The sequence below is a fragment of the Jaculus jaculus genome, chromosome 4, assembly GCF_020740685.1.
Source record: "Jaculus jaculus isolate mJacJac1 chromosome 4, mJacJac1.mat.Y.cur, whole genome shotgun sequence".
In the NCBI taxonomy this organism is placed as follows: Eukaryota; Metazoa; Chordata; class Mammalia; order Rodentia; family Dipodidae; genus Jaculus; species Jaculus jaculus.
This window is the reverse complement of record NC_059105.1, coordinates 22,611,323-22,635,798: the sequence shown is the minus strand read 5'-3', so window position 1 is coordinate 22,635,798 and position 24,476 is coordinate 22,611,323. Positions and strand designations below refer to the sequence as shown.

General features: G+C 46.3%; 1 protein-coding gene across 1 annotated transcript in view; it reads left to right on the top strand.

The window, feature by feature from the left end:
* Window positions 1-24,476, top strand: part of Iqca1 (IQ motif containing with AAA domain 1) — a 164,603-nt gene that overhangs the window by 56,823 nt on the left and 83,304 nt on the right. The window contains exons 7-8 of the mRNA XM_004662272.2: window positions 6,166-6,250; window positions 18,525-18,656. Coding sequence (XP_004662329.2) covers window positions 6,166-6,250; window positions 18,525-18,656 — 217 coding nt within the window. The remainder of the gene's footprint in view (window positions 1-6,165; window positions 6,251-18,524; window positions 18,657-24,476) is intronic.

The following is a 24,476-nucleotide window of genomic DNA, read 5'->3' as shown; positions in this document are numbered from 1 at the left end:
TGGAATGGCTCGGGTTTGAGGCCTTTCTTTGCACATCCTACTGAATCTACACAGGGAATCACAGAGAAAAGCCGGCCTGGTGGGATAAAGATCTAGCTTAAGCACCTAGAAGAAGGGCCATGTTCTAGACAGTACAATATGGAGGTGATGCATTCTGGGTCAAGACCAATGACTCATGACAGAAGCAAAAAGGGAAATGTTCCAAAGATCTGGAGACCCCTCTCTAAAGCTTGATAAATGTACTGTTTTCAGTACATTTTAGAAAGTAGAATTAAGTAATCATTTTAAATCTTCCTTTTGGAAACTATTATTTGGCTTAATATAAATTCATTATTGTTCCAAAACAGAATGCATGCTTAAAACAAACTGCTATCCCTATGAAATGGGCCAGCATGTGCGCCCAGGTGACTCTGTGCTGACAGACATCTGGTAAGCCTGCTTTTCCCTAGATGGCACCGTGTGGGCAATTGGCTCCTTTCCCCCATCCTGCTAGGTTCTGTGGACACAGAGGCGCTGACTGCGCCTGTGCAAAAGGGCAGTTATTTTTCATGCCACCATGGGGTGAGTTCCATTTTCCGCATCGCTTGTTCCACCTGGGGGTTTGGCTGCCCGGCTGGAGCACCTCCTCCACCCTTCTTGTTGCCACAATTTGAGGGTAAAGAAAAAAAAAGCAGGGCAGAGATCAGGACAGGATGACATGACTGTGTAGCATACTGTCGGTCATCAAGATGAGGCCGGTTCAGATAGTCAAGTGGCGTTGGCGTTATAATTGAGGAAACGCTGGGATTTAAGTGAGTCATGCACAATGTAATTTCAGTTATGCACAGTGAATTATATAATTGTTCACAATGGAAATTAAATAATTATGTGCAAATGCAGTGGCAGCATACAGAACATGTAAGTGTGCAGATCAGATGATTTTATCTTAAAGTTTAAGTAAAAAAGATCCTTGCATCTATGACTGCACAGAGAAACCAGAGTAATGGCCCAAACACAGTTTAGCATTCCCTCTTTGGCATCCCACGCCCACTCTGCCAGAGCTCTGGTTGTGGAATGAGGGGAAATGATTCTGTGATTCATCCAGGGTGGCTAGGGAGGACCTGTGTGACACTGTGACAATTGAGCAAACCTTAAGGTAATTGCGGGAATTGGCCATGGAATGGGAAGCAGCGGGGGTCAGAGCAGGAGGGAGACTGAGGCAGGGAGGCCACTGGCCATGTCACAGTGCTGTGCCAGGGAAGCCGCTGTAACTTGGGAGGTGCCAGCCTGACTTCACACACACTGGCCTCTCCCACATGGACCGGGACGTGGGCAAAGGGTTATTTTGGATCCACCTCATTGTATCTCCAGGGCGACACTCCATGTCAGAACTGATGACCTCTGAGCAAGGAAAAGATACATATGAATTGTTTTCCTTTTGGGTGGATATGTAAATATGTGTATGCATATTCATGTGTGAGAGGGGTGTGTGTGTGTGTGAGAGAGAGAGAGAGAGAGAGAGAGAGGGAGAATGTGGAGGCCAGAGGACAACTCCTTCAAAACAGGGTCTCTCACTGAACCTGGAGCTCCCCACTTAGGCTTGACTACCTAGCAGCAAGCCCCACAGAGCTTCCTGCCTCTCCCCAGTGCTAATATTACAAGTGAGAGCCACTACGCGCGGCATTTTTACATGGGTTATGACCATCAGACTAAGCTCCTTTTATACCAGCACAACAAGCCCTTCACTGCCTGAGCCATCTCCCCAGCCTAATACGTCTTATTTTTGAACAGACTTGGCTACTCTCTGTGGGTTAGGACCCAAGGAATGGGAGCAGACCCGCTTGTCTCGTGAGCAGGTGCCTGGTGGCAATGTCCCAAGCCCGTGCAGTGACATGGAGTGACCACCCTGGAGATACAATAGGGAAGTGGTTCCAAAGCATTTGCATAAATGTGGAAGAAATGGGCCAAAGAATACTCCAGATTCTGGAGCATCCACTGCCTGCAGAGAGGAGGAGGGTTGGGTCAGAGCCATGAGAAGAAGGGTTGAGTTTTGGATGCTGAGGTCTGAGATGATTCTGTGGTTCCAAGTGCCAGGTGGGCAGTAGAGCCTGAGCCTGCAGCTGGGGAGAAGTGGGAGCCAGAGACAGAACTGAGTTTGGGTGGCGTGGCACCACACGAGTGAGCGTGCGGCAAGCAGTCGTGAGAGGGGTCCCAAGAGCAAGCGCTGAGCCTCCAGTGTTGCAGTTAAAGGGCTGCAAAGGACCCTGTGAAGAGGACTGGGCAGGATGGTGTCAGTGGGAGGAGGAGAGACGCATGGAGGCAACAGGAAGGCTGTGGGGAGCTCAAGTACCATGCCAGTCCCCAATGCCTACGTGAGCTGTCTCCATAGGAGGCAGAGAAGGGGTGAATGAGGGAGGAGAGGAGAAAGCAAGGGGAAGGCTGGGTCCAGAAAAAGGTTCTGTTCTCCAGCAGTAGCAACCTCTTGGTGAGCCCCTCTCAGAAGACAGTACACGAATGGAGGCCATAAGCTGTGTACTAGGGTGCTGGGGCCACCCTAACCAAACCCTACGCCTGGGTGGCCAGACAGCAGAAATGTACTGCTGTGGCATTGGGAAGGAAGCCCAAGATGTCAGCACACTGGTTCTTCTGGGAGTTGAGAAGCAGAGCCCGTTCCAGACCCCTCTCCTCAGGTTGCAGACAGCCATCTCCCCCCGTGACTCTTGCTGGTTTGCCTCTGTGCCTTCCTGCCCATGTCTCAAGTTCCCGTCTTGATAAGGACACAGTGCTGCTGGATCAGGGTCCACCCCACAGTGTGTGACTTCAAATGATCACGTGCACAAGAACCTTCTTTCCAGCAATTACATCCTGAGGTACTGGCAGTTAGAACTTCCACATATGAATCCTGGGGTCCTGAGTGAGGGTCAGCCCAGCACACCTGGAAAGACCAGCCGGGGTGGATGCCGACAACTCCTGGCTTCATTAAAGAGGTGGGGGCTGCAGGGCGCGGCGCGATCCACGGCAATGAACAGTGCAGGGGCGCCGTACGGGGGCAGGGTCAGAAGCGTCGGATTCCAACAGACAGATGCTCCGCTTCCCACCATGAATCAAAAGTGCCTTCATCGGACACCATGTAATCTGGGGTCTTCGGTTCCCTTTGGAACCCCCCCAGGCGGCATCACCTGCAGTCACGGTTGTCAGGCCCCAGCTGCTGGTGCCAGAGACACCGTGGGAGCCAAAATAATACTGGCTGTTCTTTCTTCCCTGGTCGCCAGCATCTCCCTTGCAGCTCCCGCAGTAGAACACCGGACACCATGCACGCACGGGACATCACTGGTGCCTTACTGGAAAAGCTCGAGTGGAGAATGACGGGTGCTTGTGGGATGGATAAGGATCAATCCTGAGGGGCCACAGCCCACTGAATGCCTGACAGTCGAGGAGAGGGAATCTAGGGAATGTGTCTTCAACATGAGCTTAGTGATGAGCACTGCAAGGGAAGGGCTCTGGGAGAGATCCCACCAGTGTGCCCAGGGCACCCTGGGATACCCACCCGCTGAGTCAGGGAGTGCCCTAGCCACCACCAGGGTGGGGGGACAGATAGGACCGAGTGAGCACTGGAAGGGAACAGTGTGTGTGCTTACACACGTGTGTGTGGTCAGGAATTACCAGAGAACACTGTCTTTTTCTAGAAACACAATTTTACATATATTTTAAACCTAAGAGCAGTGGTCCTAAGATTCAGCTTATGACTCTATAAACCAACATGACTAAGAATAGCCAGTATGTCCATTTATCTATTAAAATAAATGTCTTTAATATTATTTTGCAAAGGTACTATGAAATTTTAATATTAAATCTCACTATGAAAATTGATGTATTCTGGCCTGGGAAGATAGCTCAATCAGGAAAGTATTTGCCTTGAAAGTATGAAGACCTGAGTCTGGTTCCCAGAACACACTTTAAAAAGCCAGGCATGGGGCTGGAAAGATGGCTCAGCAGCTAAGGCACTTGCTTGCAAAGTTTGACAGCCTGGGTTCAATTCCCCAGTGCCCATGTAAAGCCAGATGCACAAAGTAGCACATGTGTCTGAAGTTTGTTTCCAGCAGCTGGAGGCTCAGGCACACCCATATTCATTCATTCATACTCTCTGTCTTTCTCTCTTTCTCTCTCTCCTTGCAAATAAATAAATACAAAATATTTTTTCAATGCCAGGCATCGTGGTATGCATATGTAACCCCAGGGCGCAGGAGGAGGAAACAGGCAGGTTCTTAGGACCACTGGCCAGACATTCTACTTGGCAAGTTTCTGGCCAGTGAGAGACCCTGTCACAATAAATAAGACAAGGACAGTGCCTGAGGAACAGCACCCGAGGTTGTCCTCTGACTTCAACACACATATATATGTGGCTCCATGTACATACATGTCTCTGCACACACTCAAATGCACACATACACCCACAAAGAAAGTTAATATAATTAAGAGTCACATGTTCAAGTTTGGAGCAATGGCTTAGCAGTTAAGGCACATGCCTGTGAAACCTAAGCACCCAGGTTCAATTCTCCAGGTCCCACATAAACCAGGTGCACATGGTGGCACATGCATCTGGAGTTCATTTGCAGTGGCTAGAGGCCCTGGTGTACCCATTCTCTCTCTCTCTCTCTCTCTCTCTCTCTCTCTCTCTCTCTCTCTCTCTCTCTCTTTCTCTCATAAATAAATAAATAATCTTTTTTAAAAGGTCACATGTTCCAAATGGTTTATATAAATTGGATTATTTTCTGTCATTAAGTTTGTTGAGAGTCCTAAGAATAATCAAGCTTTAAAGTTTGAGGGCTGGAGAGATGGTGTAGTGGTTAAGTGCTTGCACGTGAAGCCTAAGGACCCCGGTTCAAGGCTCAATTCCCCAGGACCCATGTTAGCCAGATGCACAAGGGGGCGCATGCATCTGGAGTTCGTTTGCAGTGGCTGGAAGCCCTGGCGCACCCATTCTCTCTCTCACTCTCTATCTGCCTCTTTCTCTGTCACTCTCAAATAAATAAATAAAATAAATAAAAATCTTTTAAAGTTTGAGAATAAAGTCACACAGTGGAATGGCCAGTGTAGTTAGGAACAAAGCCGAGCAGTCAAGGCTGTCTAAAAGGTGATTGAAGTACCCCTCACCTACACACGGGGGGGCCAGATTCTCTTCCCAATTTTTAAGCAAAACAACATCTTGCAGCAGACTAGAATACAGAAGCTGAGCAGAGATCCCAAAATATCCTTTAAACCTAACATCAAACAGACTTGAAAAGATTAATTTTTGGCATTGGGAATTGCATTATTTATAAACATGATACATATGCCACCATCTGATGGCATTTAAAAATAACCCTATTTTTAAATGAATTAAGATACATGTTTAAGAATTTCAAGCTTTAGCTCCTCGTACAGTGAAGATCAGTAGCCATTAAACAGAAGCACTTAGAAATCCTCAAAAATTATTAGGAGTGTAAAAGGTACCTGGAGGCCAAAAGGTTGAGAATTACTGTTAAATATGGTCATCTGCTCCAAGTCTTAGATTCTGCACTCCTGAGAATTAATGAACTAACTTGACAGGTCGTCTGCTTTCCTACATGAAGATCAGAGTCAGTCTCTCTGAGAAATATTCCCCACGTAGCCCTTGGAGAGTTCTCAACACTAAACCCAGCGCCTGCTTTCTCAGTGTGGAAATCACGTGCTTGCAGAAAAAGTGCACTTTGGACCCCACCAAACACGCAGCCTCAAATTTCCTAAAACCTAAAGCACACATGTGTAATTCAGACACATACTAGATGGGTAATTTGCACAACTCCACCCTTCTGTTTAGTTTCAAAATCCTATGTTTATCCTAAATTTTAAATAGGAAGAAATGATTTGTGCTCCTGTCTTCATAGTAACTAAAGCACAGAGCATCTCAGTATTAAAAAAGGAAGAAAAGTACAGTCTGTCTTGAGACATTCATCTCAGACTGATGAGCCCCCCGAGGCAGGGGGCCTGCTACTGCCTGTCACTGCTAATCTGCCCCTCCCCAGAGCTCCCTCCCACCCTGGATCCACAGGGATCCCAGCCCTTGAGAGCTGTCACTCGCTGATGTAAACATAACTGGGTTGGTGACTAGGGTATCTACCAGACCGGGCTTGCTTCTGCTTAAACTTACCTCCTTTCCCGCCCTAGGAATTTGACCGGTGCTTTTCCTGACTACCCCAATGTTGAAGATGGAGGCTCAGCCATTATTTTTAGCAGCAAGACCCCAGAACAGGTACAGGAATGCTTGACAAATAAAATGTAAATTTATCGTAATTGCATTTCTTTTGACTTTAAAGTTAATGGGTTCATGGGACTGGAGAGCTGGCTCAGTATGTAAGTACTGGGCATGTAAGCATGAAGACCTGAATTCAGATCCCCAGCTCCCACATGAATGCTCAGCATGGTAGCGTGCGCCTAGAATGGCAGCGTTCTGGAAGCTGAGACACTGGATCCCTGCTTAGCTTTGTTTAGCCGAATCCACAAGCTCTGGGATCAGTAAGAGGCCCTGTGTCAGTTAGTCTCAGGTGGAGAGCAATTAACAAACGCCCCTGACGTCAGGCTCTGGGCTCTTTGTGCATATGCACACACATGTGCCCCACACATACACACATGCATGTCACACATACGCATGCACACATGGAAAGAAAAAGGTTCACGGGTCCACAGTGTCCCTAGGTCTTAGTCATTTTCCTACACTTATTTGCATGGACATGCCCCGTGGAGTCTCTCGGCCTACATTCTTGCCAACTTATTCCAAAACAATTTTACCTTTTTCCTGTCTGGTCTTCATGTGTTAACACATGAAGCTCATTTCCTTGGGAAGTGTTGCAGTCAGGTTCGCATTGCTGGCAGAAATCACCCATCCAAGAGCAGCATGTGGGAAAAAGAGGTTTATTTTGGCTTACAGGCTCGAGGGGAAGCTCCACCATGGCAAGGAAAAAGGATGGCAAGAGCAGAGGGTGGACGTCACCCCCTGGACGATAGCAACAGGAGAGTGTGCCAAACACTGGCAAGGGAACACTGGCGATAATATCCGTAAGCCCGCCCCCAACTGTACACTGCCTCCAGGAGACGTTAATTCCCAGATTTCTATCAGCTGGGAACCTAGCATTCAGAACACCTAAGTTTATGGGAGACCCCGGATCAAACCACCACAGGCGTTAGATCCTGAGCAGCTTGCGCCAGGGGTACACTAGCACTCTGGCCCTCTTGACTCACCTCCTTCCCCGGCGTCAGCCGTCCGCTCCCCTGTTCCTCCATGACTCGGGCCTCGCCCATCCCAGTGCCTTTGTATGGTATGCTACCCCTAGCTCTATGATGCCCTCTGTCAGAACTATCAATGTTTCCTTGACAACTCTAATAAACATAGTAATATTTTAAAAAAATAGAAAAGAGGGTATATTTTTCACATGGTCATTTCACTGTCATGTTCAAATCTACCTAGAAAATATAATGAACAGTATGAAGTTGTACTGATAGATTAAACAATTGTACAAATTATCTTGACTAAACTTTGCTAAAGATGGTAAAACGTTTGATCAAATAGATTGATTGGTCATTTCTCTGAATCTCAACAAAGTCTGCAAACACATCATCATTGCATTATCCATGCCTTTGATGTAATTTGAACCAAAATCAACATGGGTGTTTGAAGGGCAAATTTATTTTCAAATTTCTCCTGAAATACCCAGAAAGTTTTTGTAACTGAATTGTAGTGATGATGAATTTGTGTCATAGATAAAATCAAACTATTTAAAAGCAGCTAAAATACCATAGAAAGAAAAAAGTCTAGACACATAATAGAAACAAAAAGAATCACACATGTACTGAACAAACATCCTGTGTCTGGTATATGCTAAGCTTGAGCACATGAACCTGGCAAAGAGCATGCAGTCGAGAAAATTCAGTTAACGAGTTGTGACACTGAAATTCAGACACATGCAGACGGACTTAGAACCATGTGCAGAAGCCAATTCCTGCATGTTGGAGGCCAGCAATAATGATGACATGTCGTGGAAGTGAGGATGATTCAGTAGGGGAAGACTTGTCCAGCTCTGTATTTGGCAAAGGTCAGTGGCTCCTTGACCTCCCTTAGCATGCAAAATACATTCTATATGCATCAAAAATGGACATGTAAAATATTAGACCACCAATTACCAGAAGAAATTAATTGTTCAGACACTTGACAGTCAGGGGGATAGGGGCTAACTTAAGAAGTATGTCACCATAGGCAGAAATCGCAAAAAAAGAACTGACTACATAAAACCCAAATGGAAAAAGAGAAACATAAATGAAGTCAAAGTCACATGACATACTGAGGAAATATCGGCAGTGTGCCTGCCGCTAAAGAGAGTTGTTCCCATTTAAAGAGTTCTAAGGGAACAAGAAACAACATCTGAATAACGCAGTAGCAAGCATATCAAAAGGGCAGGAGGTTGGGGTAGAAATGGCTCAGCAGTTACAGCTCTTGCTTGAAAAGTCTGCCAGCCCAAGTTCAGTTCCCCAGCACCCAGGTAAAGTGGCACATGCATCTGGAGTTTGTTTGCAGCAGCAAGAGGCCCTGGTATGCCCTCTGTCCTCTATCCCATTGCAAATAAAAATAAATAAATAAATAAATAAATAAATAAATATTTAAAAGAAAAAAATGAGTGAAAATTTTTAAACATTTTTTTTCTAAATTGCTAGCCAAGACCTTTCAATAAAAAGCAATTTTACTATTATTTCTTTACTTATTCAACTCGAAATGTTTTAAAGCTAGGATAATAACAACTTTCCATGCATGTCAGAAAAGCTACTCTTTTTTGTTTGTTTGTTTTGTTTTTTTGTTTTGTTTTTTTTTTTGTTTTTCGAGGTAGGGTCTCACTCTAGTCCAGGCTGACCTGGAATTCACTATGGAGTCTCAGGGTGGCCTCGAACTCACAGCAATCCTCCTACCTCTGCCTCCCGAGTGCTGGGATTAAAGGCATGTGCCACCACGCCCGGACAGAAAAGCTACTCTTCAGCGTCGCTAATGGTTGGATAGATCAATGGCCAACAGGTTTTCTCCACACAGGGTCAAAAACAAAAAAGATAGTATTTCAGGCTGTGGAGAAGACATTGTCTACCTTCGTTGCTCAGCTCTAGTGTGACAGCATGAGACGCTGTACGACAGTGTGTAGGTGATAGGAGGCTGCGTGTGCCTGGCCCTAGCATTATGGCTTGCTGCTCCCCTGCCCCGTGCCCCTGCTGTGGTGCTGAAAGCTGGTCATACCTGCCTTGTTTATTTCATTGGTGGGGATCCCGTGTGTGTGTGTGTGTGTGTGTGTGTGTGTGTGTGTGTGTGTGTGTATTCATGAAACAGGATCTCACATAGCCTAAGCTTGCTTTGAATTCATGATGTAGCCAAGGACAACCTTGAACTCCTTTTCCTCATGCCTCTACCTCCAGAGAGATGGGATTATAGTGTTATAGTGTGCTTCAATCCTTCTGCCCTCCCCCCGCCCAGTTTGTACAGTGCTGGAATCAAACCCAGGTCTTCAGGCATGCTAGGCAAATACTCTATCAACCCTCTAGTATTTGTATTTATTTACTGATTTATGACAGAGAGGGAGAGGCAGACAGACAGAAAGAGAGGAAGACAATGGGTGCACCAGGGCTTCCTGCCGCTGTAAACGAACTCCAGGTGCATGCACCCTTTGTGCATATGGCTTTATGTGGGAACTGGAGGGTTGAGCCGAGGTCATCAGGCTTTCAAGCAAGTGCTTTTAACTGCTGAGCCATGTCTTTAGCCCCCTCTAGTATTCTTTAACAAGGAATCAAGTACATGGAGCAGTGTGCAGCCTTCCTTTAGGGAAGGTCAAGGTTTTAGGCCTTACCACTGACTGCAGCCGGCCTCCCAGGGTCCCTGTGTGCCCTGTGAGCGGTAAGGTCATGTGTAGGGTTCTTCTTCAGCCTCATGTGCTCTTCTTCCACTTCTCTCCAGGAGCCAGCCTCACTCCCAGAATTTTCCCTCCACTCTCCAGATCACTTCTGTCTCTCTCCTGGACCCCAGAAGCACTTCATACCCTGTTATTTGGCAGCAGCAGGCCCTTCCCTGAGGGACAGTCACTCTAAAGTGCTATTATTTCACTGTTTTGGGTGTTTAGGACTTAGCCTGAGGCTGAGTCTTCAGAAACAAGCAGTGTCTTGAAAGGCAGACCAGGGCAAGGAGCCAAACATGCTCACCATAGTTTAGAAAGTAGTGATTACAGGATTAAGAATGTTGGTGGAATGTCTAAGTTGTCCACAAGAAACATTAAAAAGGGAGGGACCTTCTAGTCAAACTTAAAACAAAGCCAGGTCATCTGGTTAACACATTCCGATAAAGTGAAGGGGACCACGGGGAAGCTTAATGCTGAAAGACAGACGACTGAAGGGGAAAGAGCCCTGTGGTCACGAGCACATTCCACTGCCCTCTGGGGCCGCAGCCTGGGCTTGCCCACTCGTAAGTGGGGATGGAGCCACACCTCCTTGCCTGAGCCCACAGGCCATCAGATAGGGGTGCACAGAAACATGGGGACGTGATGGGGCACATGGAAGCTCTCACAACATCTTGGTGAAGTCACTACTGCACAAGAAGTGGTGGAGACTGGCTGCAGCAGCTGCTGGAGTGGAATGAGGAGATGGAGAAGCAACCACAGCTCTTACAACGATGTAATTGAGCAGGTAAACTCATGTTCCTGGGGCATGAAAGCTACACAAATACTTTTCATGAAGTAGGCATGACATTGACACTGCCTCCCAAAATACTCAATACAAATAAAACTGTAAGTCAATCCTCTGTATGAATATTGGTGCAAACAATTTAAATGAAACAGCTGCACAGTCACACTGCCAGCACCATGAATGACAAAGTTCCACAATCAAGTAGCTGTTGCCTCAGAATGCAAGGATGGTTTGCGTGGAGGTTGTGCATGAGCACGCTGCGCAGGAAGTGCTCTGAAGGGAAGAATGTGTTCTAATCACTGTGAGCTCTGATCAAGCATTTCCCAACAAAGCTCCACTCCTGGTGCTGAACAACAGTACAACCCAGTAAAAATGGAAATAGACAGACCCTTCTTCAACAAGACAAGATGTTTCTGTCTTAGCTCAAAGCCCAGTCTCATGCTTAATCAAACTCAGAAGAAACAGTTCCACTACTGGCAGGCAAAACAAAAGAATGTTCCTTATCAACACTGCTGTTAAACACTGCCCCACATGAATGGCACCGCACTATTAGACATGAAAAAAAGAGCCCACAGAACCGGAAGTGGAATGGAAGACACAGGTGACTGACTGCTTATTGCCACTGTGTCCTGTTCAGAACAGAGACGAGAACTAGAGGCTGAGGTAAACAATGTGAGAAGTACAATGGTTCCAACAAAATCAGGATGGATAGAAACTTCAGTTGGCTAGAAAATATAATAAAAATCTACTTTGAGGGCCTGGGGACATGGCTTAGTGGTTAGGGCATTTGCCTGTGAAGCCTCAGGACCCCAGTTTGATTCCCCAGGAGCCATGTAAGCCAGATGCACAAGGGGGTACATGTATCTGGAATTCGTTTGCAGCGGCTAGAGGCCCTGGAGTGCCCCTTCTCTTTTTCTCTCTATCTGCCTCTTCCTTTCTCTCTATCTCAAATAAATAAATAAAATGTTTTTTGTTTATTTTTATTTATTTATTTGAGAGCAACGTGGGGGGGGAGAGTGGGCATGCCAGGGCCTCCAGCCACTGCAAACGAACTCCAGACGCGTGCGCCCCCTTGTGCATCTGGCTAACGTGGGTCCTGGGGAATGGAGCCTTGAACCAGGGTCCTTAGGCTTCACAGGCAAGTGCTTAACCACTAAGCCATCTCTCCAGCCCTAAATAAAATATTTTTAAAAAGAATCTCCTTTGAATAGAAAACATGACAAAGATACAATATCCTGGAATAAATTCAGTGGTAGATATACATTCTGTGAGAAGAAAAGTCTAGAACATGTGGGAGGGACACAAGCAAAGAAGAGGACCGTGCCTGACCATGGGTGGGAATATCCAGCATTATACAAGCCAGCTCTGTCAGTGGCTTGCACATTGCACTGGGCAGTCAGGAGTGCAAGGGAGCGTGGGGCTGGCCGCCCTGAGTTTTGGTAGGAAACAAGCAACAAAGGACAGTGAGGGAGAAGGAGAGCTAGCCCTGCCAGCCCGAAAATGCAACTCCTCGGGAGCTTAACGATGTGGGACAGCAGCGAAAAGGAAGCCGTAACGGAAAAGAACAGGAACTCAAGAAATAGAACCATATCCACATGGAAACTTGCAATCCCCAGTGTGTGAGTGGGGAGAAGGAAACAAATGGTATCAGAATAGGTTGTCACCTGCAAAAGAAGAAACTATGTCCCCATCTCCTTTGTACCACACTGCAGAATGCTCCAAGTGGACCATGGGGTTAAGTGTAATGCCAAACAGAAACAAAAAAGTAGTAGATAAAGCCAGGAAAGGGACATGCCATGACCTCGGAATGGGAAACAGCGTGTGTGTGTGTGTGTGTGTGTGTGTGTGTGTGTGTGTGTCTGTCTGTCTGTCTGCGTGTGTGCGTGTGTTTGTATGCCTGTGGCCACATGTGTGGGGGTGCGTGAGGAAACCAGAGGGTGACATCGGGTGTCTGCTTTACTCTCCACCTTATCCATGGAAGCAGGGTCTGTCTTTGGGCGCGGAGCTCACCAGTTCAGCTAGTCTAGCTAGCCAGTCCGTGCTGGGGGTGAGCTTCCTGAGGGCCGGGATGACAGGGGGGCCGCCACGTACAGCTAACACTGGCGAGGGTGCTGGAGGTCTGCATTCAGGTCCTCACGCTTGTGTGGAAAGTGCTGCATTCGCTGAGCCAAGCTCCGGACTGGGAAAGAGCTTACTAACCATGGTGCAGACCTGTAAGTCCACAATAAACAGCTGGTCAAATCCTCAAGGGGACAATGACCCTGAGGAGCGCGCAGGTGCAGGCAACTCACCTGGATCACCACTTGCAGTGGGAACATCACAGACAAAAGGTTATTTTTCTAATACATGAAAAAACTCAATGAAACTCAACAAGAGGAAGATCAAAATCAAAAACACCCAGAGATGTGAAGCAATGGTTCTCATAAAAGAAACCTGATGGATTTGAAACACAGAAGAGGCTCAACATATGAGATGATCAGCCTCAAACAAGCAAGAGAAATGCTCGTTAAAATCATGGGTTAGCTGAATTTAATCAAAGTACAAAACTCTGACAATGCAGAACCAGCATCAAGGAAATGAAAATGGCAAGCAGTAGACTGGAGAAGCTGCTTGTGAATGTGCCTGCTTGGAACACACTGCCATTTTATCTTGACGACAAAACAATGCAAGCAAAAATGGCAAAAGGCTGGGGAAAACTTTGCCCAAAGTAAGAAATAGGAACAGCTAAGAGACTCCATTAAAATGACCCTCTAGGGCTGGAGAGATGGCTTGGCAGTTAAGCGCTTGCCTGTGAAGCCTAAGGACCCTGGTTCGAGGCTCGATTCCCCAGGGCCCACTTTAGCCAGATGCACAAGGGGGTGCACGTGTCCAGAGTTTGTTTGCAGTGGCTGGAAGCCCTGGCACACCCATTCTCTCTCTCGCTCTCTGCCTCTTTCTCTCTGTCTCTCTCTCTGTTGCTCTTAAATAAATAAAAATTTTAAAAAATGAGCCTCTAGTGTCCTTGAGTCTGTTTTTAAATGCTTTGTTAATGAGTCTAAGAACTCATAACAAGGAACTCTAGTTCCCAATTCCTTCCTGGTTTCTAGGAGCTTTCTCCTTGGTTCAGTAAATCTCCTTTGCCTTACTCAGAAGTGAAAATATAGAATATGAGGGTGAAAGTGTCCCTTCCTTCTTATGGGCACATGCCTGTGAGACAGAAAAGAGGACTGCTATGAGTTTGAGTGACAGCCTGAGCTTGAATCTCCAGAGCCCATGAATATCCAGACGTAGTAACCCCTATCTGTAATCTCAGCGCATATACTGTGAGATGGGAGGCAGAGCCCGGAGAAGCCCTTGAAGCTTACCATATAGCCTGATATGTGCAGCAATAAATGAAAAGAGACCTTGGCTCAAATGAGGAGGAAGATGTGGATCGACATTCGGACTTGTTCTCTGATCCACACACATACACCAAGGCTTGAATGCGCCTGCTGCTGCATGCATGCACATGAACATGCATGTAACCACATACAAGCTAACATGTGCAAATTATGTATGTTTATTTCAAATGTTTATTAGTTATATTTAAATACTCAGCATCATATTCATTAGGGAGTGAAAATTTAACCCTTGATATTGCTTCACAGTCACTGGAGAAAGTATAGCCAAAAACACAGGCTGAGAACTGGAGAGAAGGGAGCCCTCGTGTATTGAAGGGAAGATGTATGCAGGAATGCTCATGCATTCAAATCGGGTTAAACACAAATTTACCCAATGACGTACAAGCTCCCCTGTTAAGAATCGGCCCAAGACTAGTGGAAACATGTGTGTACGTAAAAAGTTGTTCACCAGTATTCATAACAGCATTACTCTTCAGGACCACTTGTGAAAGTATTCATCTACTCAAACTGTGACACACCCTACATTATCCACCATGACTGAACAGATAGGCGAAACGTGGCATGTCTCTGTACTGGAATCTTAGTCAGTGAGGAAAGGAGGAAACAAAGGAGACATGAGACAGTGTGGATGGACCTGAGAAACATTAAGCCTAATGAAAATATCTAGACACAGTAAACGGCCACATGTCCCAGTTATGTGAACTAACCACACAAGTAAGTCCACAGAGACTGAGACAGGTTAGCACCTATCTGGGAAGGAAGGGAGAAGGGAGAGAAGAATGATTTAGCATTAAAGGACTTGAGGGGATGATCTTTACTGGGCTGACAGAAATGCCCTCAAACTGATGATGATGGCTGCACAAAACTTGATGAATTTGCAGAAAAAATTATAATATTATGAGCTTGGAATGGGTGAATACTTAATACATAAAATATGCTTCAATAAAATTATATTTAATAAAGGAAATCAGGCAGGAATCCAGATTTGGCCTTCGAGCCAAAAAACTGATGGCTGTCCTAATGGACAATGCAGTGCACAACTGATGTTGGAAAGATTGACTGTGGTTACAAAGTATGAGCAAAATTAATTCAATATTGGCTTCTCAGCAAAACCAAGACAAGGACAGTGACATATCAGTTTTCAGCCATGTGATCTACACACACTATGGCAGTGAGCACAGGAAGGCCGTCCTCTCTGGCATTGCCCATGGAAGTGTACAGTGCCCAACCCAGGACTGGCTTTCAGGGGTGCCCAGCAGTTCACTTTGAGGAATTATCCCTCAGGTGCACTGGCGCCTCAGCAAAGTGATGGTGTGTGATTTCTCCGCAGCAGCAGTAACAGCCCTAGTGAGAGACTGCAGACACCCACCAGCTCAGCCCCCAGCATCCTGTATTCCCTTTACCTTCACAGCCTCCAGCCCTCCTCCCCAGATCCACCCATGTGACTGTGAATGCCACATCCTGTGACAGTGAGTGTGGACAAACAGCCCTCTCCTACACTTGCAACATGCTCAGGGATGCTCTGGCCCTGAACCCAGATCAGCTCCTACACGCATGCCTGCAAACGGTCCCGGTGGCCATTAAAGTCCGGCCCACCCGCTGCTCACACCCAAGGTTGACCTCCACAGCCAGGTCATGAGATGCTGCTAGCCTGAGCCCCACAGACGGTGGAGCACAAGCAGCGGACCCTTACCCACAGCTCTGTGCGTTACCCGCCCCCCCCATTGTGCTCACACATCAAGCTAGCCTGCATACTTGCAAACGCACTCACACCTCAGCTACTCCCTACACACAAGTGACCGGCTCTGTACCGCAGCCTCCAGCCTGGAATCATGTAGTACAGGCTGCTGGCGTTCCATCCAACCTGCGTGCCCAGTCAGCCACAGCCCCTGCCTCTAACCCCATCCTCACTGGTGTGTATAAGCCTGCCACACCTATCCTTCAGCTGGCTTCCGGAGAGCAGTGGGTGTGTGCACCACTGGCTCCGGTTTCCACTGCTATGTGCCCTGGCCTTAGCCATAAGATCCCAAGGCAGGGTGGAGGACCAGCACCCCATCCAGCCACTGAACCTCCCACAGCTCTTGTCACCAGGGCCATGAAGATGCTGGCAGCACAGGCTCTCACCAGATGAGGTTGAACAGCCCCTCCTCTCCCAGTTTGGAGCCAGCACATGTCCCAACACTTAACGCCTGCTCCAGCAGACCAAATACCAGCATACTTCAAACTCCCCACATCCAGGTAGGTGAAGGTCTATCCTTACCAGAAGTCCTCACCGTCCAGGCAGGAAGAGCGGATGGCTTCTTCGATGCAGACACCTTTGCATAACTATCAGCATCCCGGAGTCTCAGCAGAGGGACGTGGAAATCCCAGTAACTGGCGCACAGAACTGGAGGCCCACGAGCTGCTCAACAGAGAATTCAAAATCACCACTCTAAGTGAGCTCCGTGAATTATAAAATGATACAAACTCTATACTGATGGAGGGAACGGTAAGATGAGGGTGAAAGAATAAAAGACTAAATAGAGTGGAAAGCTTCAAAATATATTGTTATTGAAGGATACAGTGGCTGGAGCTAAAAGGACCGAGAGAGCCTTAACCGCCCACATGATCAAGGAATGAGAGAATGAGCGACCTTGAAGATGCACGATTTGAAATCATCCAGGCCAAGGATGAAAAAGGAAGACTGAGATGGAAGGAAGGAAGCCTGTGGTAGCTGCAGTCCACTCTCAAGAAACCCAATGTCTGCATCGTAGGAGGCTCATGAGCTCCCGTGAGTGTGACTGTAGCCTTGCTTTCAGTCTTGCTTTAGACCAGCTGCTACCAGAACGTCCACCATCACCCATGACGGCTGTGCTTTCCTCCAATGTCCCTGAAAGGCTTAGCCCCCAGTTTGTGGCCTGTTAGAAGTGGTGGAACCCTCAGGAGGCAGGTCACTGGAGTGACACTCTGGGACGTGTGTGCATGTATGTCTGTGTGTGTATATGCCTGTGTCCAGCCTCCATGCCTCTCTACACACAAAAGGCAAGAGTCCAACCAACCATGCTATCAGTCAAAATAAACCTTTTCTGTTTTTAACTCTGTTCATGTATTTGTTATAGTAACGGGAAAGTGATACAGTGGTTAAGTTGCTTCTAATACTGCTAACATTTAAATTAAGATTCTAAGAAAAATATACTTCTATAAAATTAATTTCAGCACTTCAGGAAATTGCTAACAAGGCAGAATCAAGGTGACTGCCTCCAGGAAGATGAATTGGAATAATATCCTATAAATAAACAGGTCTTATCTGCCCAACTATATACCTTGCTCTGTCTTTGGAGGTAACCACAGTATTGTATTTGAAGGTTGCTATTCCCTGGCATTTCTTTGTACTCAAACTATGCATGTAGGTTCCTAAAACTGTTAGAGAGTGGTCTTTAACTCTGCATCTCAATAAGTCATACCATTTTCCCTACACCCTACATCTTGCCACTTCTGAAACTCATCTCGGGCAGTCCCCGTTCTAGCCCTGGGTCAGCCAAGAACAAGACACGCGTGCTTGGCCAAGTCACTGCACATCTCTCTTCCCAGATCTCCCACCTGTCATACAGCAGCTGACCCATCCCGTGTATGGTGAATAGTGATCACTGTTCATGCGTAAGCCCAAGACGCTCAGGTGCGGACAGGTTGTGTGGCCATTCTCCATGATATGACAAGGCCTGGCAACTTCATCTTGGTGTCTCCCAGAATGCATAGCTCTCATTGGCAACAAGTGATGGTACAGTATTAAACTGAATTCTATGACTTTTTTTTTTTTATAAATCCATACTGATTTTACAGTAATGCCAGTCCTATGTGAGAAAGGTAATGTTTTTGCAAAAGTTAATATTTAACCAGGTTTTTTGAACTTAGGAGAATTAAGTGGCTGTTTGTCACTGTGGGAATGTAGATTCAATCTTAGGTAAAAGAAACAAGCTCCAAGAAATATGATCTGTCATGAGAAGGGGGAGTTATGAGGAGAACAGTTGTCACTGTCAGCATCTTCACCATGCATTACGAGGCCTGCACACCAGGCTACAGACTGGCTGAGGTTGCCATTGCCCTCCTTGAGCTCACACCTGTCCTGGAGCTTACACACCTCTCCTAGTGCTTACATGCCTCTTCAAGAGCTCACACACCTATCATACTGCTCACACTCCTCTCCTAGTATTTACACACCTCTCAAAGCCAGATCACCTGAGCTAGGGAGGGAACTGGACTCAGAAGTCCCTGCTCTCTCTCTCTGTCTCTCTTGAGATAAGGACAGCTCCTCTCTCCAACAAACCCAGCTCTAGGTAGGTGCCTGGAGGCTGCCAGGGCCCAGAGCAGGGCTGTCCTACAGGCACAAGTTCTTCTCACAGACAAGCCAGTTGAACTGACAGAGGTCTATTCGGCACAATGATATTTTGTGCTTCCCCCACCTAGGTTATTGATGACATCATTGCCAGCCAAGAGGAAGAGGAAAAGAACAAAAAGAAAAAGCAATCAGATACGGAAAAGAAGCCAAAGAAAGCCAAAAAAGAGAAGGAAAAGAAAGAAGTGAAAGAAAAAGCTAAGGTAAATAATTTATAAGAATTTCAGAACATTGATTTCATTTTCTTTGCCACACCTTGGCATTTTGGCTTTCAGCGGTGAGGTGGCCTCAGATCTCTTGAGGTTACACTCATTTGTTTCAGAATTTCCTTTTGTTTTATGTTAATAAACTTTCAGTCACAATGTTCTTATACAATATAAACATATATTAGGATAAGTGGGGGTTTCAACAACACAGTTATTTTCTTTTGAGTTTGTTTTTCTTTTTAAATTATTTTATTATTTGTTTATTAATGAGAGAGAAAGGGGGAGAGAGAGAGAGAATGGATGTGCCAAGGCCTCTAGCCACTGTAATCAAACTCCAGACACATGTACCACCTTGTGCAACTGGCATATGTGGATACTGGGGAAGTGAACCTGGGTCCTTATGCTTCACAGGCAAGTGCCTTAACCACTAAACCCTCTCTCCATCCCCAACACAGTTATTTTCAAATGGCTGTGAATTTTCATTCTTATCTATAAATTATCACACTCATCTCTCTCCAAAGGAAAATGTTCAGCAAACCAAGGAACCACTAGAAAGTAATCACAGCTAATTTAACCCAAATTTCTTCATTTGAATTACCACAAACCAGGACTGTGCCAAGGACTTGCTTCTTGCTTCCCAAAGGAAACAAAGTTGGTTCCTTGTCACTTGGAGCTAGCTTTCTCTTACAGAGTGCAGCGGCTAGATGCCCTGTCCTACAGTGTGACAGCTCTAGAAGCAGAGTGTGCTGTGCATTTCTTCACAAGTGACCATAGTTGTGGTCATGTCTTCTCCTGGCGCAGTTTTCTGAGGCTGTGGCCCATGGTGACCCTGCTTAGAGGCAGAGACCCAGCTCCAGACCAGATGGGAACTGCTGGGCTCCTCAGACCAACACACTCAGACTGGTGGACCTTTGTTTTTTTGGCGGGGGGAGTGCCTGGAGGCTGTTATAATGAGAAGGTAAGAGGACAAGCTGTGTGATCAAGGATGAGAGGAAATGGACCAAGAGCTAGATGACATGACAGCCCAGAAGTCTTCATGAATGCAAGGGCTGGGTGATGGTGGGTATGGTGGTTTGATTCAGGTGTCCCCCATTAACTTAGGTGTTCTGAATGCTAGGTTCCCAGCTGATGAAGATTTGGGAATTAACGCCTCCTGGAGGCAGTGTATTGTTGGGGGCGGGCTTAAGATGTTATAGCCAGTTTCCCCTTCCCAGTGTTTGGAACACTCTTCTATTGCTTTGGCCACCTGATGTTGGCCAGGAGGTGATGTCCACCCTCTGCTCATGCCATCATTTTTCCTGCCATCATGGAGCTTCCCCTCAAGTCTCTAAGCCAAAATAAACCTTTTTTCCCACAAGCTGCTCCTGGTCAGGTGATTTCTGCTAGCAATGCAAATCTAACTGCAAGAGTAAAGTTGGTACCAGAGAAGTTAGGTTGCTGCTAGACACCTGACTGTGTGACTTTGGCCTTTTGGAGCTGATTTTCAAGAGGAATGTGGAAGGATTTGAAAACTTGGCCTAAGAGATGCCTTGCAATGTTGCAAGTACAGCTTGAGGAACTATTCTGGTGAGAGTTGAAAGACCTGAATGCAGTAAGAACTATGGACTGTGAGGTTTGGCTTTATGAGGGTGAGAAAGAGCTTTGCCTGCACTGGGATAGAAGCAGTTTGTGTGAGAGGCTTGCTGTTATGTCTATCCTGAGAAGTTGTGCAGGGTTGCTTTGTGTAGAAATGGACTGGTATGAGCAGAGAAGCGTGGCACAGAAAAAAAAAAAAATGAAATCTTTGGGCTGAAACTGCTGCCCACTCAGCTATAATTGTATGAGAGATTACAACCATTGAAATTGGGTTAGCTGAAGGGGTATCCTGTATTTCAAAGTCTGCTTTATTCCCTCTGGGATTAACAAATTGCCACCCTATCTGGTATTATGGAGTATAATGCAGGAAAGAGAGGGGCATTGAATTTGCAACACGGTCTTGTGTTTTGGAAATGGCCATGGGCAGTGCAAAGCAGGTTTCCTGGATGCCTGCATGGAGACCCAATGGAGCTGTGAAGATGTACTATAGGTTGCAGTAGAGACCCAGTGGAGATGCTGGGACCACAAGATGGCTACTAAAGAGAGATGCTGGACCTGATGAAGTTTTCCAGGACTGTGAGTAGCCTAGCTGGAGGGGCAGAATTGGAATGCAGAGACTTGTTGCTGGTTAGAATTATCAGACTTGGAGACTTGTTACTGGCTAGAGTTGTTGGACTTGGAGCTACCTAGTTTGGTGTTTTCCCTTGTTTAAATCTTGTATTGCTTGATTATTTCTTTACTATGCCCAATGCCATCTTTTTTTTTATTCTGCTCAATTATGGCTTTGGGGGAGATTTTTGGTATTGTGGCTCAGTTAAAAGACCTTGGATTATGGGGATGCTTGAACATCATTGGGATTGATAAAAAATTATGGGGACTTTTGGGCTGGAGGGATGGCTTAGTGGTTAAGGTGTTTACCTGAAAAGCCAAAGGACCCATGCTCAATTCCCCAGGACCCATGTTAGCCAGATGCACAAGAGGGAGCACACATCTCAAGTTTGTTTGCACTGGCTGGAGTCCCTGGCATCTTCCCCCTCTCTCTCTCTCTCTCTCTCTCTCTCTCTCTCTCTCTCTCTCTCTCTCTCTATCAAATAAATAAGAAATAAAACATATATTTTTTTTAAATTAGGGGACTTTTTAAGTTGAATGAATGCATTTTATTTTATATCGTGTATGGTTATCAGTTTATGGGGGTCAGGGGCTGAATGTGGTGGTTTGATTCAAGTGCCCCCCAATAACTTAGGTGTTCTGAATGCTTGGTTCCCAGCTGAGAGAAATTTGGGAATTAAGACCTCCCAGAGCCAGTTTCCCCCTTGCTAGTATTTGGCACACTCTCCTATTGCTATTGCCCACCTTATATTGGCCAGGGGGTAGTGTCCACCCTCCGCTCATGCCATCGGTTTTCACTCAAGTCTGTAAGTCAGGAGGGGAAAAGAGGAAGAGAGTAAAAGGGCATACAGGTGTGCAGTGGATGCTCATTATTTCCTTTAATGGCCGTCTGAAGAACACAGCGGAAGCCGCGTGAGTGCACAGAGGTGAGCAGCCCTCACATGCACAGTGACGCCTCCCGCGTCGTGCCAGCAGCGCAGCTTTCAGCTGCCCCTCGACCGTCGTTCCCTTTGCTGGTAACAGCCTGTCAATGTTCACGGTAGAAGAGAGGTGCCTTGCTGCTCATGGGGTCACACCCCCAACCATAGGTAGTCAGTACCATGGTGAGCACGTGGGGTTTCGCCCCTCCATGGCAACCTGCTTCTGAGATTAGGCATGTGATGTGGCCCCATCCAGCTCCCTCACCTGTCACCTGGACAGCGCGGAAGAGCTCTCTGCAGGATCAGCTGATGGCCCCTTGAGACTGCTTCCCCTTCAGTTTCTCTGCCCAGGGCTGCTTCCCTCCCCTCCCTTAGGTGTGATGGTCACCTTACAACCCTCACCCAGACCTCAATTTTTTTTTTTAATTTTTATTTATTTATTTATTTGAGAGCGACAGACACAGAGAGAAAGACAGATAGAGGGAGAGAGAGAGAATGGGCGCGCCAGGGCTTCCAGCCTCTGCAAACGAACTCCAGATGCATGCGCCCCCTTGTGCATCTGGCTAACATGGGACCTGGGGAACCGAGCCTCGAACTGGGGTCCTTAGGCTTCACAGGCAAGCGCTTAACCGCTAAGCCATCTCTCCAGCCCCAGACCTCAATTTTTGAGGAACTGGCCCAGGAACCAATCAGGAGCCTATTACCCTGCCTGCACTAAAGATTTCTAGCTTGTCCCAGGGTTAGGGTGGAGTGAGCGACAGAGCTCACTGGAGATAGTTAATTGTTAAATCTTGGGAGATAATTTTGAAGGACTTATGAATAAGGAGACTTGGAAGAATTCCAATTTTATTATACACATCTCTTCTAAATATGCATGAAGGAGTTTTACACTTGCAAATTAGATAGTCCCTCTTAGTAAAGTCTGTTCCATTTACATCTGAAGTTACCAGCTGTACAGCCGTCCATTACTGGGTGAGGATGTTTCATTAAGTAGTTATTAAAGAATTACTTAATGATGGACAATTCTGGACAAAAAGCTAAGTTTAAAAACATCAGGATTTGTGAAATCTATGCCGTCTTGCAAATGAAGGGGGAAGTCCTATAGAATTACTTACAGTTTAATTTATTCATTGAAAGTACAGCTCTACAAAGAGACAATGTGATTATTAAAGGAAGAAATATGAGCTGAGAGGCTAGCTCAGTTGGGAAAGTGGTTACCTCAAGCATGGGGGCCTGAGTTCAATCCCCAGTTCCCTTGTAAAGAGTTGGGTATGGCAGTGTGCACTGTGATCCCAGGGAGACAAGCAGGAGGAATCCTGGGACTCGCTGTCAAGACAGTCCAGCCTCGCTGGTGAGCAGAAGGTTAACAGCGCTCCTCAGCGACGGCCCTGACTGTCGTCCTCTGACCTCCACAGCCACGCACACACATGTGCCTGCATACACATGAACATGCACACATGTGTGTGTGCTACACACACTCACACACTGGAAGAAGAGGGATGTGAACAAGAAGGAGGAGGAGGAATGGAACCATGCGCACACCTGTAATCTCAGCACTTAGGAGGAGCCGCAGTTGGATTGTGAGTTTGAGGCCAGCCTGGGCTACATAGCAAGACCCCCCTCTTCAGGATTAATGGGATAGGTAAAGCATGTTACTATGCTATTTTGGAAATTAGGTTATCTTTTCATTTTTTTTAAATTTTTTTATTTATTTATTTGAGAGTGACAGACACAGAGAGAAAGACAGATAGAAGGAGAGAGAGGGAATGGGCGCGCCAGGGCTTCCGGCCTCTGCAAACAAACTCCAGATGCATGCGCCCCCTTGTGCATCTGGCTAACATGGGACCTGGGGAACGAGCCTCAAACCGGGGTCCTTAGGCTTCATAGGCAAGCGCTTAACCACTAAGCCATCTCTCCAGCCCTATCTTTTCATTTTTAAGTCTTATTCTGGAATCAAACCTAGAGCATCTAGAATCAATCTAGAATCATTACTGAGACCAGGTATTCAAATTCTTTTTTTTGTTGTTGTTTTGTTTTGTTTTGTTTTGTTTTCGAGGTAGGGTTTCACTCTAGCCCAGGCTGACCTGGAATTCACTATGTATTCTCAGGGTGCCCTAGAACTCATAGCAGTCCTCCTACTGCTATCTCCTGAGTGCTGGGATTTAAGGCGTGCACCAACACACCACACTTTAATATTTTATTTTATTGTATTGTATTGTATTGTATTGTATTGTATTGTATGTGAGACAGAGAGAGAATGGGTGCTCCAGGGCTTCCAGCCACTGCATACAAACTCCAGATGCATGTGCCAACCTTGTGAATCTGTCTTACACGGGTTCTGGGGAACTGATCCGAGGTCCTTTGGCTTTGCAGGGAAGCACCTTAACTGCTAAGCCATCTGTCCACCCCCACCTATTCAAATTTTCACATGAAAGCTTAAATCTTTACCTATGGGAAGATGTTTTATTATTCATCCTTGTTAGAAGACAAGTTTTAGTACAGAGGCCCAAAGATCTGTGTAGGAAGCACTTAGAGCCAGTCATGCCATTGAATGGTTGGAGTGAATTTAGAGAAAACACTACACTTCATGTGATCATGTGGCATGTTCCTTTTAAACTCTGGCATCTGTCGATTGTGTTGGTTTGTGTTCCTTTTCTGTTTCTTTGTGTGTAGATGCTTGTGGCATGTGGCGTGCACATGCAGGTGCAGGCGC